Raw genomic sequence first — 13,151 nt, 5'->3', positions numbered from 1 at the left:
ATGCTCCTCTCTTTGCAGGGCCAGGAACCATATCCCAGCAGGAGCACAACTTCGTGTGCTCCACAGCGGCACACAGGGAGGCCAAAGGGCTGGGGGGAAGAGGACTGCAGAGCCCAGGGGGGATGCACATACAGCACTCACTGCCAGAAGAGCACAGCATAGAGCCAGTGCCCTGCCCCAGGGATGAGAGCAGGTTTATGGTATGCCCCAGGCATGTCCTGCTGAGCTCCCCAAAGCACTCCCCAAGAGGCACCTAACCCACAAAGCCCCTGCCATGGTTCACTCAGCTCACCTGTGTCTCTTGCAGCAAACAGCTCCTTCTGGAAGATGAAATCTGAGACAAGGAAAACAGTAAGTTACACCACAGCTTTTGTGAGTCCCACGACATCTTACTGGGGGCACCAACCTATCCAACAGAGGCAGCCCTGACAAAAGGGTGGCACTGCTCAGATACAGATGCTGAAAAGCCAAGAAAGGCCTGAAGATGGGTAATTTGGCGTGGTGCAGGAGAGGGAGGGAGCTGCACAAGTGCCATCAGTCAGTGATGCTCGGAAGTGATAACCCCTTCCCCCAATCCCACATCACACTGCAGCTGCAGCCACCCTGGCCACGGAGATGTGTGGTGTGCAGTCAGACACCTCAGCATGATACATGGAATTATTTATGAAAAGTGATGAGAATTACAGACAGAATTACTGCCTTCATCCAAACCAAGATGCCTGTGGTTAATCACCCAAGGAAAGAGTAGAATGGACCTTAAAAAAAAAAAATCAATAGACCAGAAGTGCTATGTTGAGATGAAAGGGAATTTCCTGGAAAGCAAAGGAAAAGCAAAGACACTGAGGGAGATGGGCTGGACAGAAGAGCTTCCCATTGAATCTACCTCTCCCACACCATCCAGGCCCCCAAAACATGCTGGGCCTTCACTAGCCTCACCCTGGCTTTTGGGAGCATCCCAACCCCAACAGCCCATGAAGGGCAGCCCCTCCAGCAGCTCCTCCTGGTGCCCAGGGCAGGGGGTCAGCCCCATGGGCACTGCTGCCGGGAACCCAGTGGGAGCCAGCGTGTGGGCAAGTGTCCCCGCAGTGGGAGGGCTCAGCACAGTGTGTCTCTGGCTTGGGTGCTGGCTCCAAATGCCTAGGACCCCCAAAACTGATTCTGCTAAATGTATAAACATGCCACTAACACGCACCTCTTCCAAACAGGGTCTGGCAGGCTTTGAGATTGGCTCTTCTATTCTAAGTATTTGAAAAGAAATGCCCTTGTCTTTCATTTGTGGTGAGTGTAGGAGATTCCTGCCATCAGAAAATAGCCAAGTTTTTAATATAAGCAGTTTCTAATGAGATGCAGATGCAACTAAATGAAAATGTGGCTGCTGAGATGCTAAAGCCAGGGTCCGATGTAGCTATTTAGGCAGCTTCTGCATTTGCAAGGCTACAGCTACGATAGTGGTGGAGCTCCTCTTACAGGTGCAAGGGAAAGAAGTGAGTATGGGACAAAGAAATACCTCTCTACCATTATCTGTGAAGACAAAAGGCATTTAAAAGAAAGCAGTACCCTTTGGCAGATGCTACATGCCAGATACAGATGGTGCGAGGAAGCCTGGTAGCACTGCCCATCTTTGCACCCAGCTCCAAGGACAAGGGATGCATCGAGGGAGGGGGAAAAGGTTTCTGCTGCCATCCTTCCTGGGCACCCAGCCAGGGATGTGAGAAGAGGTGAAAAGTGTATAAAATGGCTTAGAAATCTACAATCATGGCAGTTTGGGGGTTGGTTTCCGTAAGATTGAAATGAGTTTTAATTTCTTCACTTTGGTGAGATGGGGAGATTTAACTGTCATTCTTGTAACAGCTAATCAAACTGATCAGACAAGCTAGCAATCATGCAGACATTTACCCCAGCTCTTCCAAGAAGAATTTGAAAGTCTTTAAAAGAAACCTTTTCATCATCTCTGCTAAAATGTGGGTTTCAGTTTTCTCACTTTTGTTCATGAACTGCCATCCTCTTCTAAGCGTGTCTAATTAATTATTAGACTTGACAAAGACTTGTGTTCTCAGTTACCCAAAGTAAGAAAAGTCCATCTCAACCCCAAACTGTTCTGTACGTGTCCCAAGACGGGAGGAAAGGCTGCGGCAGCCCCACACGCGAGCCTTCGGATGCCACCCAGAGGTCATGCTGCAAACTGGCGTCAGGAGGCAGAGGCAACTGCAGCCTCAGGGTGGATGGCTTAAACACTGAGCATTGTGAAAATAAGCCTTCACCCATCAACAAAAATAAAGCAATTCCCTGTGTGAGGGAAGGAGGAGGACTGAACATGCTTAAAGGTGTGAAGATATGTACAACACAGAGCAACACGTGTGAGCTGGGAGCTGTGCACACCACTCACCCTTGCCTCAGATGCCCTGGCTATTCTCTGCCATGCCCCAGCCCACCAGGCATCCTTCTTTCCCCATCTTCTGCTCTGCATCCCACTGTCTCACTCTTTGCCCCCGACGCTGGCTCTGAGCTCACTGGGACCGCTCAGCACTGCCTTTGCCTTCCTGAGCAGAGCAGGCAGCTCAGTCTGGAGCTGGGAGAAGGCCAAGGATGCTGCAAATTTGGTAGGTCTGAGCAGCTGACCAAGCCATGGATCATGCCTGCATGGGCACTACGGATAGATCTTTGCCTTTGAGATGGAGAGCATCCAGGCTGTGTGGGAAGGGCCTGGGTGGGGGCACAGCCCTCAGGCAGCCACACCTCTGTCTGCATCCCCATCATGTGTCCAAAGATGGAAAGAGCACACAGGAGAGCTGTGGAGCTGCAACAAACTCACCAGTGCGACACCATCCCCACCCTCATGCCAGCCACATCACTGTTCCCAATGCTGTGACACCAAGAACCAAGGGACCTCTCCAGGAGCTGGTGTCTCTCCATTAAAGCCTTCCTCATGTCCTCCAGTGCCCAGTACTTGCACACCTCCAGCAGCTCATTTCTTCTGTCCCTCCCCTCACAGCCCCCATCCTACATCACCCTCTCTGTCTCCATTCCCTTTCGCACCCCACTTTCATGATGGCACCACAGACAGGGAGGAGACAAAGCCTTGACAAAGCTCAGGGAACACTTCAGAAGTGCTCCTGGGGCTGTGACACCAACTGGCTTTTCAGCCTGCACACAACAGTTCTTTGTCTGTGGTGCTCAGTAGGTGCTCTCCCACACCTGCTTGCACCAGCCAGCTACAGCAAACTCCCTCATACTTTTGGCAGTGATTTGTGGCCGGTTTTCTCCTCTGCATCGAAGCCATTAGGAGACTCCAACTCTTTACTGATAGCATCCTCTGGTCCAAGAGTTTCTGTGGCTGCTGCAGTGCTCACCGATCATGTCATCAAGACAGGGAGATGCCTTTCCCTTCCAATATAGGTACAGATCCAAGCAGAGAAGGTTGTAATTTGAGTGGGGCCCAACTATTGTGGGCAGTGGGCACAGCAGGGTCCCCATTGCTGCCTGCAATCATGGGTGTGACCACTGTTGGCTGAGGATTCAACTCCAGAGCAAGAGCAAAGCCAGTGTTCCGTCACAGGGTGACACCCGAGACCACAGCAGAAAACTCCTGCTATTTCCTTGCTGCACCTCATGTGCCTCTCCAGCAAGTCTTCCCAGCCTGTCAGCTCCTACAAACTGCCTCACAGCCTCTTGCCAGGTCAGAGAGGAGAAAGCCCTGTCACAGACTGCTGGTGACCACCGTGTACCCAAAAAGTCTGCAGTAGCTGGAGGCTGGCACTCCATCAGCTGCAGTCAGTGACTGAGCACCTGCTGCACACAGCTCACATGGGATGGAGGGTTTAGTTCCCTCCTGCCCTTGTTGCTCCTCGTGCGGAAGGAGCTGGCCACCCTCCCCACTGGCACAGCAAGGACAATGGGGGAGGCTGGTATTTACATACATCCATGTGATGGTGGCACCTCAAGCTGTGGGATGAGCTCCTGGAGCCAGCAGCCCTACTGCCCCAGCGTTCCCTGCCTCTTCTCTCTGTACTGCACAGCCTCCCTCTGCTCCACAGCCCCCGTCCCACACGTCACCACCCGCCATCCCCTTTTCTGTTTTGACACTGCCCCCATCCCAGCATCATCCTCAGGGCTGGGGATCCTCAGGGAGCAGGTGCAAGTGGGAGGCAGATCCACGTCTGGTCCACATGCGGTTGAAGCAAAACCTCTGGGAATGAGCAGGGCTCTGCATGCACCCAGCATGCTCTGCAAGGAACCCCATCATAAAGCAAGCCCCATGCTCACACACCAGTCTGGGGACGAAGATGTTTACAGGGGAAGGAGAGGAATTAGAGAAACCCGTACTTCAGGAGATGCCTATGAGTGTGAGCTGCTCCCAGAGGAGATGGGCTTTAGCCCTGCATGGGCTTGGAGCAACAGCAAAACTGAAAGAGACCTCGAGCTCAGGGACAGGATCGAGTGGCTGTGGCTGTCAGTTCCTGGCTGGATGGATCCTGTGGGGCTCTGGGTGCTGCCTGTCTCCAGGAGAGAGGGAAGCTGGCCCCCTCCACCACAGGCACATTCCAGCAGAAGGCACACATCACCCACTGCTCTGTCCGGGTGCCCAAGGCTGGGCCTCGGCACATCACCTTTGGTGTCACATTTGGAAAGAGCCAGGCCAGCCCCACTGCCAGCCCCACTGCTTGTCTTGGCCTTCCTAAAGGTATAGAGAGGGTAAAAGTCTTAATGGGGTTAGTCCTGTCATGTCAAACTCCTGATGTGATGTAGGGCTGGGCAGTTTGTGCAGCCACCACCACAAGGAGGAGAGGAGAGAGAAAAAAGAGGGAACAGAAGATGGTAGACATTTATGGCTCACGTACAAAAAGAGAAGGTATACTGAGGGAAGGGTGACAGTTTGTGCTGCTAATTGCATTATCTAATAGCTGTTAATTAGTTCCTGAATCATGGCACCAGTTTACAGCTAGTGAAGGATTGTTCTGGTTGACAGATTCACACCCCTCAGAGTGTGAAAACAGAATTCCTAGATACTGGGAACAGGCACCTTAGAAATAAAACATACGGGAGAAGACTGAGGGCAGGCCTCGCGTCTGGCAGAGGGAGGGTTGGTGTTGGGCGGCTTCCGTGCCTCTGCATTGGAATGATGAAAGCAATAAACAACCAGAAAAGCAGAAAGGAGATGAGGGGCCAGCAGGATCTGTTGTGTTAAAATAGCAGGGCTCCCCTTGCCCTCCCAGCTCCAGCTGGTGGCTGTGCTTTCAACCCTCTAGTCAATGGATCCCTGAAGTCCTTATCCTCCTCCAGAGGAGATCTGAGCCATTGTGGAACAGGAATTGTTTCTTGTCAGTAACATATGGGGTGGTTCTGGGCATTTGCTTTTTCCATTGAATAATTTATTCTTATTTCTTCCTCTGCTATTCAACTGGTCCTCATGAGGCAAAGCAATTTCCTCCATCCCCACAAGTTAAGAACCTCTGATAGCTTTTCCTGGAGCCATGGAGAAGCAGTAAGCTCAGTGGCACAGGAGCAGCCAGCTTTCAGGGGGAGGCGAGGGGGCCAGAGAACACCCCCGTGCCTGACACATGTTTGCACATCAGGTTTGGAAAATCTGATGTGTCCGGGGCCAGAAGGGAGTGTTGCAGTAGTGTAACCCCACCACCCCCCTCAAGCAAGCCAGGAGCCTCCCCTGCCTTCCCTGCCGCTTGTAACTATGTGGGTAATGCTGGGTTTCAGAGTAAAGCCGAGGCACCACATCCAAGGTGGTTTGCACCCGGCTGTGGGAAGCGCTCCCAGGTCAGAGCCATGGCTGTTGAGCTGGGCTCCTGCAGGTAGTGCCCAGCCCAGCAGGCCCAGCAGCATCCCACAGCAGGCATAGCTGCACCCCCTGCCCAAAATGGCCCTTCAGCACTTGCCTGTACCCCTAATGTGCCCTTTGCAGGTTGTAAGGGGCCGCATGCCATTTATCCACAGCATTACCAGACAAGAAGCAAGCCAGTGAGAAAGTGTTTTATAAAAAGTAATTGAAAGGTCACTCCTATAAATAGCCTACCAGCACACTGGTCACTCTGACAATTAATTAACCATCTGTCACCCAATTATTAGGCCATATAAATAACCTATCAGTGGAACGCTACTAGCAAGTGTGCACGGCAAATGCCACGCGAGCCAAAGTCCAGCCTTACCCTGCTGTGCCCAGCCTGCAGCTCCCCGCCCCCGGCGGCTCCCCAGCAGCTCCCACGCCTGCGCTGGCTCCGATGGTAACATCCCGGGGGGAGAAGGCTCACCACGGCGGCATCGCACAGTGGGACGAGGGGGACACAGTGTCCTCCCTCCAGTGTCCTCTGCCTCGGCCGCCCCAGGGCTGCAGCTCCCAGCTGGTGGCACAGCTCAGCCCGTGTCGCTGAGCCAGGAAGGTGCTGGGCTTCCAGCTGAGCCTGGGCTGGAGCCACACTTCCCCCCTCCCATCCACTGCATTAATGCTCTCTGCCTCAGAGAGATGCTCATGTTCTTTTATATGCCTGGGCTGAAGCTTTAACAGAACCCAGCTGTTTCAAGGCAGCGCAACAGAAATAACCCCACTGCAGCCCCAGGTCCCACTGCCAGGAAGGGATCTGGGACCAGCCAGCAGAGAGGAAGAAGGGAGGGAGAGGATTACAGCAACAAGTAACTGCCTGGATTAGCTGGGCTCTTCCCAGGGAGAGATTAGTGGCTGGGATCAGGTGCCTGTGGGACAGAGGACGGTGGAGGAGAGACTGAGGGCTAGAGGGGCAGGTGTTGCAAGACCTAAGATCTGTTTGCTTAGAAAAGCAGTTCCCCCTGCCCCAGGGACAGGCCTTGCAGGGGGATGGCAAGGGGGAAGGACTCAGCTCTTTTTGGGAAGCCAGTTGTAGGGAAGCCCCCTCACTCTGCCATGGCCCCACACAGCCACAGTTGCCCAAGCCAGGTCGCTGCCACCCACCTAGGGGATCTGCCCCCCCAGGCCAGTCCCAGAGGCCAAGGCTGGTGCTGAATAAGGCAGGAGCTGGCCCTCACACAGCACTCTGCACTCACCCTCTTTGCCCCCCAGGGTCCGCATGAGCCGTAGGGTGCGGATGCAGCTCAGACAGTCAGGGACGCAGCACTGCTCTGGCAGAGCATGGGTGTCAGGAGGGCAGGGGGAACCTGTTTCTCTGTAACTCAGCCTGGAGCTGAGGCATCGCAGGGAGCAAACAGTAAGGTACTCATTTGAAATTTTAGAGACCTTACAGTGGAAACAAGAGCCCCTTGCCCCATGGAGCAGAGTGAAGATTGAGAGGGCAAATGAGCCAGCTGAGTAACAGGTGAGAGAAAAGAGCTGATGCCCTGAGCCAAGGGCAGAAAATCAGGCAGGAGCAAGAACCCTGCTGGATGGATGTGTAAGTGAGAGCCCTAGTCCTGGAGGCAGACAGCAGATGGGAATCTTTGGGGTGCTAATGAAAAAGAAAATTGAAAATACTAGACTCCATTTGGCCACAAAACCTGCAAGAGGGTTTGGAGTTGGAGGTGATGCCTGAGCAAAGGGACAGAGTGAAGGAGATAACCTGCAGCAGTAGGTGGGCAGGAAAGCCCAGGGCATGGACAGGCAGAATGGAAAATGTGGGGGCCAGGGGGCCAGGGGAGGAGAGCAGGTAGGAAATCCCCATCCATGGTGACAACAGAGAAGGGGAGGGATGGAGAGGAGGGAGGTGGGAATAGTCTCGGACTACCAGGGAGGGATTACGTATCTCCCCTACAGAAAAGTCCAAAGAAAATCTTCTGAGGAGAGAGCTCACACAGAGACATTGCCTGCAAACCTCTCCCTGCTGTCTTCTCTGGAGGCTCCCACCAGCTCGTGGCTGGGCAGAGTGGGAGCTGTGCTGAGGCTGGAAACCTTTGTGGGCTGCAGCTCTCTGGTCCAAGCAGCCCAGCTCTGCCTGGGAGTCACCTCTCTCACTGCAGGATGGTGATCCCCAGCCTGTCATGCTGGTGCTGAATAAGGCAGGGGCTGGCCTCCATGCAGAGACCCACAGCATGCTGTACTCACCTTCTTTGCCCCCCAGGGTCCCCATGAGCCGTAGGGTGGGGATGCAGCTCAGACAGTCAGGGACGCAGTGCTGCTCACCCCACACTAACGCTTCAGGCAGCACCCACAGCACAGGACAGGGGTTTTAGCCACCTCATTGCCTGTGACTGCACAGGGTAGCAGAGGGTTTCATGAGTTGAGCATCACTCATGGGCCTTGGTGAGTTATCTGAGCTCTGCAAGAAGCATAGAGACCACCATGCTCGACACTGCTCCTAAGTGCTGCAGAAAGGCAGGCCAGAGGCCAGGCAATTCATGCCCGTTTTCAGGCAAAGGCAGATGCCAAAAGGGTTTCATTGCTCTCCACTCCTCTCTGCACACATGCATGCACTTTTTTGGCTTTATCTGGGACTGCACATGATGTAACTGTCAGCAGAGCAGGGATCCAAACTACCCCAGAGGCACTAGAGACAGCGAGATGCAGGGTATTCTCCTTCCCATCTCAGTCATGCAAAGATCTCCCAAGGATCTTCATCCCTGCTCAGCAGAGCCAGCCCGCCACGCTGCCCAGGGCTTGGGAGCTAACATCAACACTGGGAGGGTTTGCAAGTGAGGGGTCAGTGAAGTACGGCGCCATGGAGGCCTCCGGAGAGCTGCTCTGTGACCTGGAGCGGATGCAGGGGCCCGGGACATCATGTTTGCAGACTCATGTTTTCAGACCTCAGTGTTGCACAACTGGAGCTGAGTTTCCCACAGACAAATCAATCTAACTCTGCTTAAAGAGGCTGAAGACATTAACCCGTTAACTGGCCAATGCAAAGCAACTTCACCAGCAGCCTAAACCCTGCTGATGACATTTCACCTCCAGACACTTCCAGCTGAGGCCTGTGGTGTCAGCCCTCACTGCCTCCTCTGCCAAGCTGCAAGATGCTATACAATATGCTAGATGTAAAAGCAGTTGTGGTACCAGAGGGGCTGCTTCTCTGCCTGGCTTTCTCGGCTGGAGGAGCACAGCCAGCCTTGATAGCTCAGTAACACGCTGATAACTCAGGCCGAGCCTGCTGTGCTCAAGGAGCTCCATGATTTGCACTGAGTTTTGCCTTTAAAGGACAAAATTCCTAGTTGCTGCCCCTCCTTCACCAACTGACCTGGGATGCAACTCCTCTTCGAGGCTCTTGAATTCAAGTAATCAGCCCTGTGCTTTCCCATGTCCCTCCCCAGCTCTCTCTGAGTCACTGGAATGGGTGGGAGAGGTTCCTCTGCAGCCACACATCTCAACCTGCCTAATGCTGGGGCAGGAGGTGGGAAGGGAACAGGGCACTTGGGCATCTCTGCCACTGCCTCATGCACTGAGTGGGAATGGAGCTCACATTGCACAGGACATAAAGGTGTGGTGGGGACAGGGTCACAGCAACACAGAAGAGCCACTCTCACTCACACAGCTCTGATTTGCAGGACCTCCGGCAACAGCTTGGGGGATTGTGGAGGGACAAAGCACTGTGCCTACAGCCATTGCATTTGCAGGCTTGGACAGACTGCTGATGTTAATTTTCTCAGCAAACTTACATCATACAAGGTATAAACCGAGCCTTTGCTGGAGTTCCTCCTCAATGCAGCGCAGCCTCAGGGCTGAAGGCATCTCTGGAGGGTCCTGAGAGCAGCCCTGGGGCGAAGGTGTGAGCAGCTGTGCCTGGCACGCAAGGGGTCATGCTGGGGAGCATCTCCAGCAGAGCCTCATTTGCTATGCTCACAGTGCCAGGGGACTCAGGGTCTGAAGAGAGGTCAAATGATGTTGTCCTGGCACAGAATCAAGTCCCAAGAGGACCAGTGCATCGATCCGCAGGGAAGGTGGGATGGCTGCCAACAGGCACATAGAGTGAGGACACCCAGGTGTCTCTAACTGGGGGAACTGGGACTGGTTGTGTGTCTCCTGCTAAAACTGTCTCTAAGCATCAAGGGGGCTATCTGTTTATGAGACACCTTGCCCTGTGTTCATGCAGCAGCAAAATGCTGCAATCATGGGTCAGCCTGCCCAGGGAACACTTTCCCGAGATTAATTTGTTCAGGGAGTGCCTCACTCCTTGAAGCTTCAGTAAATGAATTTGTCTGAATACAGGGCAAGGGTCCACCTCAGTATGTTCAAGGGTCTGGATGCAGCGAGACTCTGCCATGCCTAGAGGTGTAAAAGGATGTCATGGTGGGTTGTGCTGCAGGGGACGATCAAGGCTGGCACACTCCTCCACCTGGCTGTGAGTTAGGCAGCAGCCACACATTCAGGCCCTCACCTCCTGGTCTACCAGGGCCCTGGGCAGGAGAGCACATGAGTCTTCCTAAAAACTGGTGTCTGTTTTCTGACTGGTTGCACAAAACCCTCAAAAGAAGGATGGATTTGGCACAGCTCCAATCACCAGCTTGAAGAGGCTTCAACACTGCCCGGGTGTGGAGCCCTGCCTCACCACTGGCACACTCATGGTGGGTGCTGGTGCTTGGGCAGGCTAAAGAGCAGTCAGCAGGGGATGCTTGGATGGGAATGAAGAGAGGAGAGGAAGTAGATGGGAATGATCTGGTCCAAAACTTCCATTTCCTTACTGTGTCAGGTCCCGCACTCTCACATCTCCCTGAAACACGTCTTTTAAACATGCAGTTTTAGAGCCAGCCCAGAATGGGTGCCGAAATGCAAAGCAAACCTGCTCCCTTGGCTTACTGGAGGGCAGTAAGGGCATAGACCCATGTCGGACTGAGCAGCGACTGGCTCCAGGACAATGCCCACCTCTCCAGAAGATGCCCATCGAAGCCCTGACTTAGTGTGCCAAGGAGAAGGGGTCAGCTTGCGCACATGAAACGCTGCATGTCTGTCCCTGTGGAAAGAGGAGCTGTATTTGTGCAGAAAGCAGGAGCCTCTCGCAAACAGCCTCCATTTCCCTCTCCTCTCATGAGTGCTCTCCCTGCTGCCTTTGCAGAGCTGTGTCTGCCACCTTGGCTGGGCACTCACCAAACCTCTTCACCTCCGTGGATGCTGCTGGTCAGGGCTCAGCAGGGCAGGCAGAGAAGGGCTCAACACAAAGGTGTGCTAGGGATTGCTGTGCATCAGCTGCTCCTCCTGGTCTCACTATTTTTATTCCCTGTTGTTGTCTTTTTTCCTTCTTTTTCTTTTCTTTTTTTTTTTTGCTGGGGAGATATCTGTCATTTTAATTTTAAAAAACAAAACAACAAAATCCCAACCATGACAAAACCTGACATCAATGGGATGCTCGTAGGGACAGTTAAAAGAGAAAAACCATGCTCCTTCTGCAAACTCAGAGTAATTGGATCACAGCATTAATTAATCATTTCAGTTCATTTCTCTTCTATGAAAGAAAACAGACTGACCCGCTGAGACGGGTGCGCCCCTTGTGTGAATAAACAAACTACTCTTACTGGTAGCCCTTCTCCTCCTTCTCCCGCCAGCTTTCCTCTTCCCACTCATCAGGTCACTCCCAGGCTGCTGCTGCTCCGTCCAGCAGCCCTGGAAACTTGCTGCCAGTTTGAGCAAGGGCGCATTGGCTTGGGTCCCACAGGGACCAGGGCTGCTGCACAGCTCTGCACACCTGCTCCCATCCCCACCTTCCCCACCCAGGGCTCCCAGCACTGGCCACCATCCCAGATGAAGGGTGAACCAGGGATGGGTCGCTGTTTAGGATTTCCACTGGATGCCCTGCTCTTTGCTGAGATGTCCCATGGGGGCCTAGTCCAGGCTGGAGAGCTGCAGCAGGTGCTCAGATGACAGGAGTCAGGGCGTTAGGAAGGAGGAGGTGATGCCCAGCAGTAGTGACAGCGAAAAGCATCTTGCTGTCACCTGAGATTTCAACACGAGCATTGTCTCTGGTGATGTTTCACCAAAAGCCTGGGCTCTGGGATCCTGGCACCTGAGTATTTTGATAGACGGTGTCGGCATCAACAAGCCACCCAACTGCATTGGTAGCAACCCTTCCAGCCCCTGTGTTCACTCTGCAAGTTGTGGCAGAAGTGAAACCACCCTTGGAGATCACTCAAGGCAGTTGTGACAAAGCAGGGAGCCTCCAAATGCCCAAGCAGAGCCCAACTGCCAGCAGGGCACAGGGGAACACCAGCCACTCCTCAGGTTGGGAACTATCTCCCTAGCCTTGGGCTTTGCAAAGACCAGCTAGAAAAATCCATCCACAGCACAATCAGAGGGGTTGAAGGCAGGTCAGACAGAAGCCAGGGCTGCTTTTATTTTAAAAAAATGATAAGAACTGTTGCCTGATTTGAAGCCAGCGTCATTATTTTGGAAAGAAAGAAGGGTGTGGCTGCCCGACTCTTGTCCATGATGGGCCGACAGAGGAGCACGGGGGAGCTCTGTCATTACCAGCAGGAAGGGTGCAACAGGGCCAGAAAGGGCTGAAGGGAAGGTGAGACCCACACTGAGGGAGAGAGTGGGCAAGATCTGTCTCCCTTGCAATGCCCAGCCTGGCAAAGGGCTCTGAGGAGAGGGGGAAAAACTTCTGCCTAGTCACATCCTTGGAGGTGGCCACAAGCGCCAGAGGGGTTTGCCCAGTATGGCGACAAAGTATCCAAAAGATAGGGATCGTGCCCCTGTTGCTCTTGTTGGAATAGTGAGGGAAGCAAAGAAAGCGTGCAGGTAGTTTCCTGTCCAGGAATGTCTCCTTCCCAGGGAAGGCACCAGGGGAGCAAATAACCCCCGTCCTGGGTTTCCTCCTGGGGGTGTCTGCCCCCGGGGCTGCAGGCTGCTCATATTCCCTACTCAGGGCGCTGACAAGGCTGTTTCCTGGGTGACAGGAGGGACCCGAGGTTCCTCGGGCGACGGATCCCGGGAACGGTGTTGGTTTGGATGGGAGCAGGGAAAGGGGATGCCAGACATCACCCTGGTGCCCTGGCAGGACTGCACGGTTCTAGACATGCCGGGGCAGCGAACCAGTGCGAGGGTCCCGACCGGCGGGGCATCCCGGGGTTCCCGGGGAGACGCAGGAACGTGGGAAAGTTGCAGAGACACCTCCCCCATTCCTGGGGCGACCGCGTGCCACATCCCGCGGGGGTGCGCAGCCCCCTCCCCATGCACCCTAAAGCCATGCAGACGCCCCCGCGCCGGACCCTGCGGGGGCTGCCCTGCACCCCCCGCCCTGCGCCCCCGGAGCCCC

At 54.1% G+C, this 13,151-nt stretch overlaps 1 protein-coding gene across 1 annotated transcript in view; it reads right to left on the bottom strand.

Moving 5' to 3' along the window:
- The window catches only part of CHRM4 (cholinergic receptor muscarinic 4), a 15,012-nt gene extending 3,888 nt beyond the window's left edge, over positions 1 to 11,124 (bottom strand). Inside the window, exons 1-2 of the mRNA XM_008639443.2 lie at positions 6,159 to 11,124; positions 293 to 334 (exon numbers count right to left, since the gene is read on the bottom strand). Of these exons, the coding sequence (XP_008637665.2) occupies positions 293 to 334; positions 6,159 to 6,240 (124 nt within the window). The 5' untranslated portion in view covers positions 6,241 to 11,124. The remainder of the gene's footprint in view (positions 1 to 292; positions 335 to 6,158) is intronic.
- Between the last annotated feature and the right edge of the window lie 2,027 nt (positions 11,125 to 13,151).

The sequence above is a fragment of the Corvus brachyrhynchos genome, unplaced genomic scaffold (assembly GCF_000691975.1).
Source record: "Corvus brachyrhynchos isolate BGI_N302 unplaced genomic scaffold, ASM69197v1 scaffold115, whole genome shotgun sequence".
Classification (NCBI taxonomy): Eukaryota; Metazoa; Chordata; class Aves; order Passeriformes; family Corvidae; genus Corvus; species Corvus brachyrhynchos.
The sequence above is the reverse complement of the archived record's forward strand: the minus strand, read 5'-3'. Positions and strand labels throughout refer to the sequence as shown.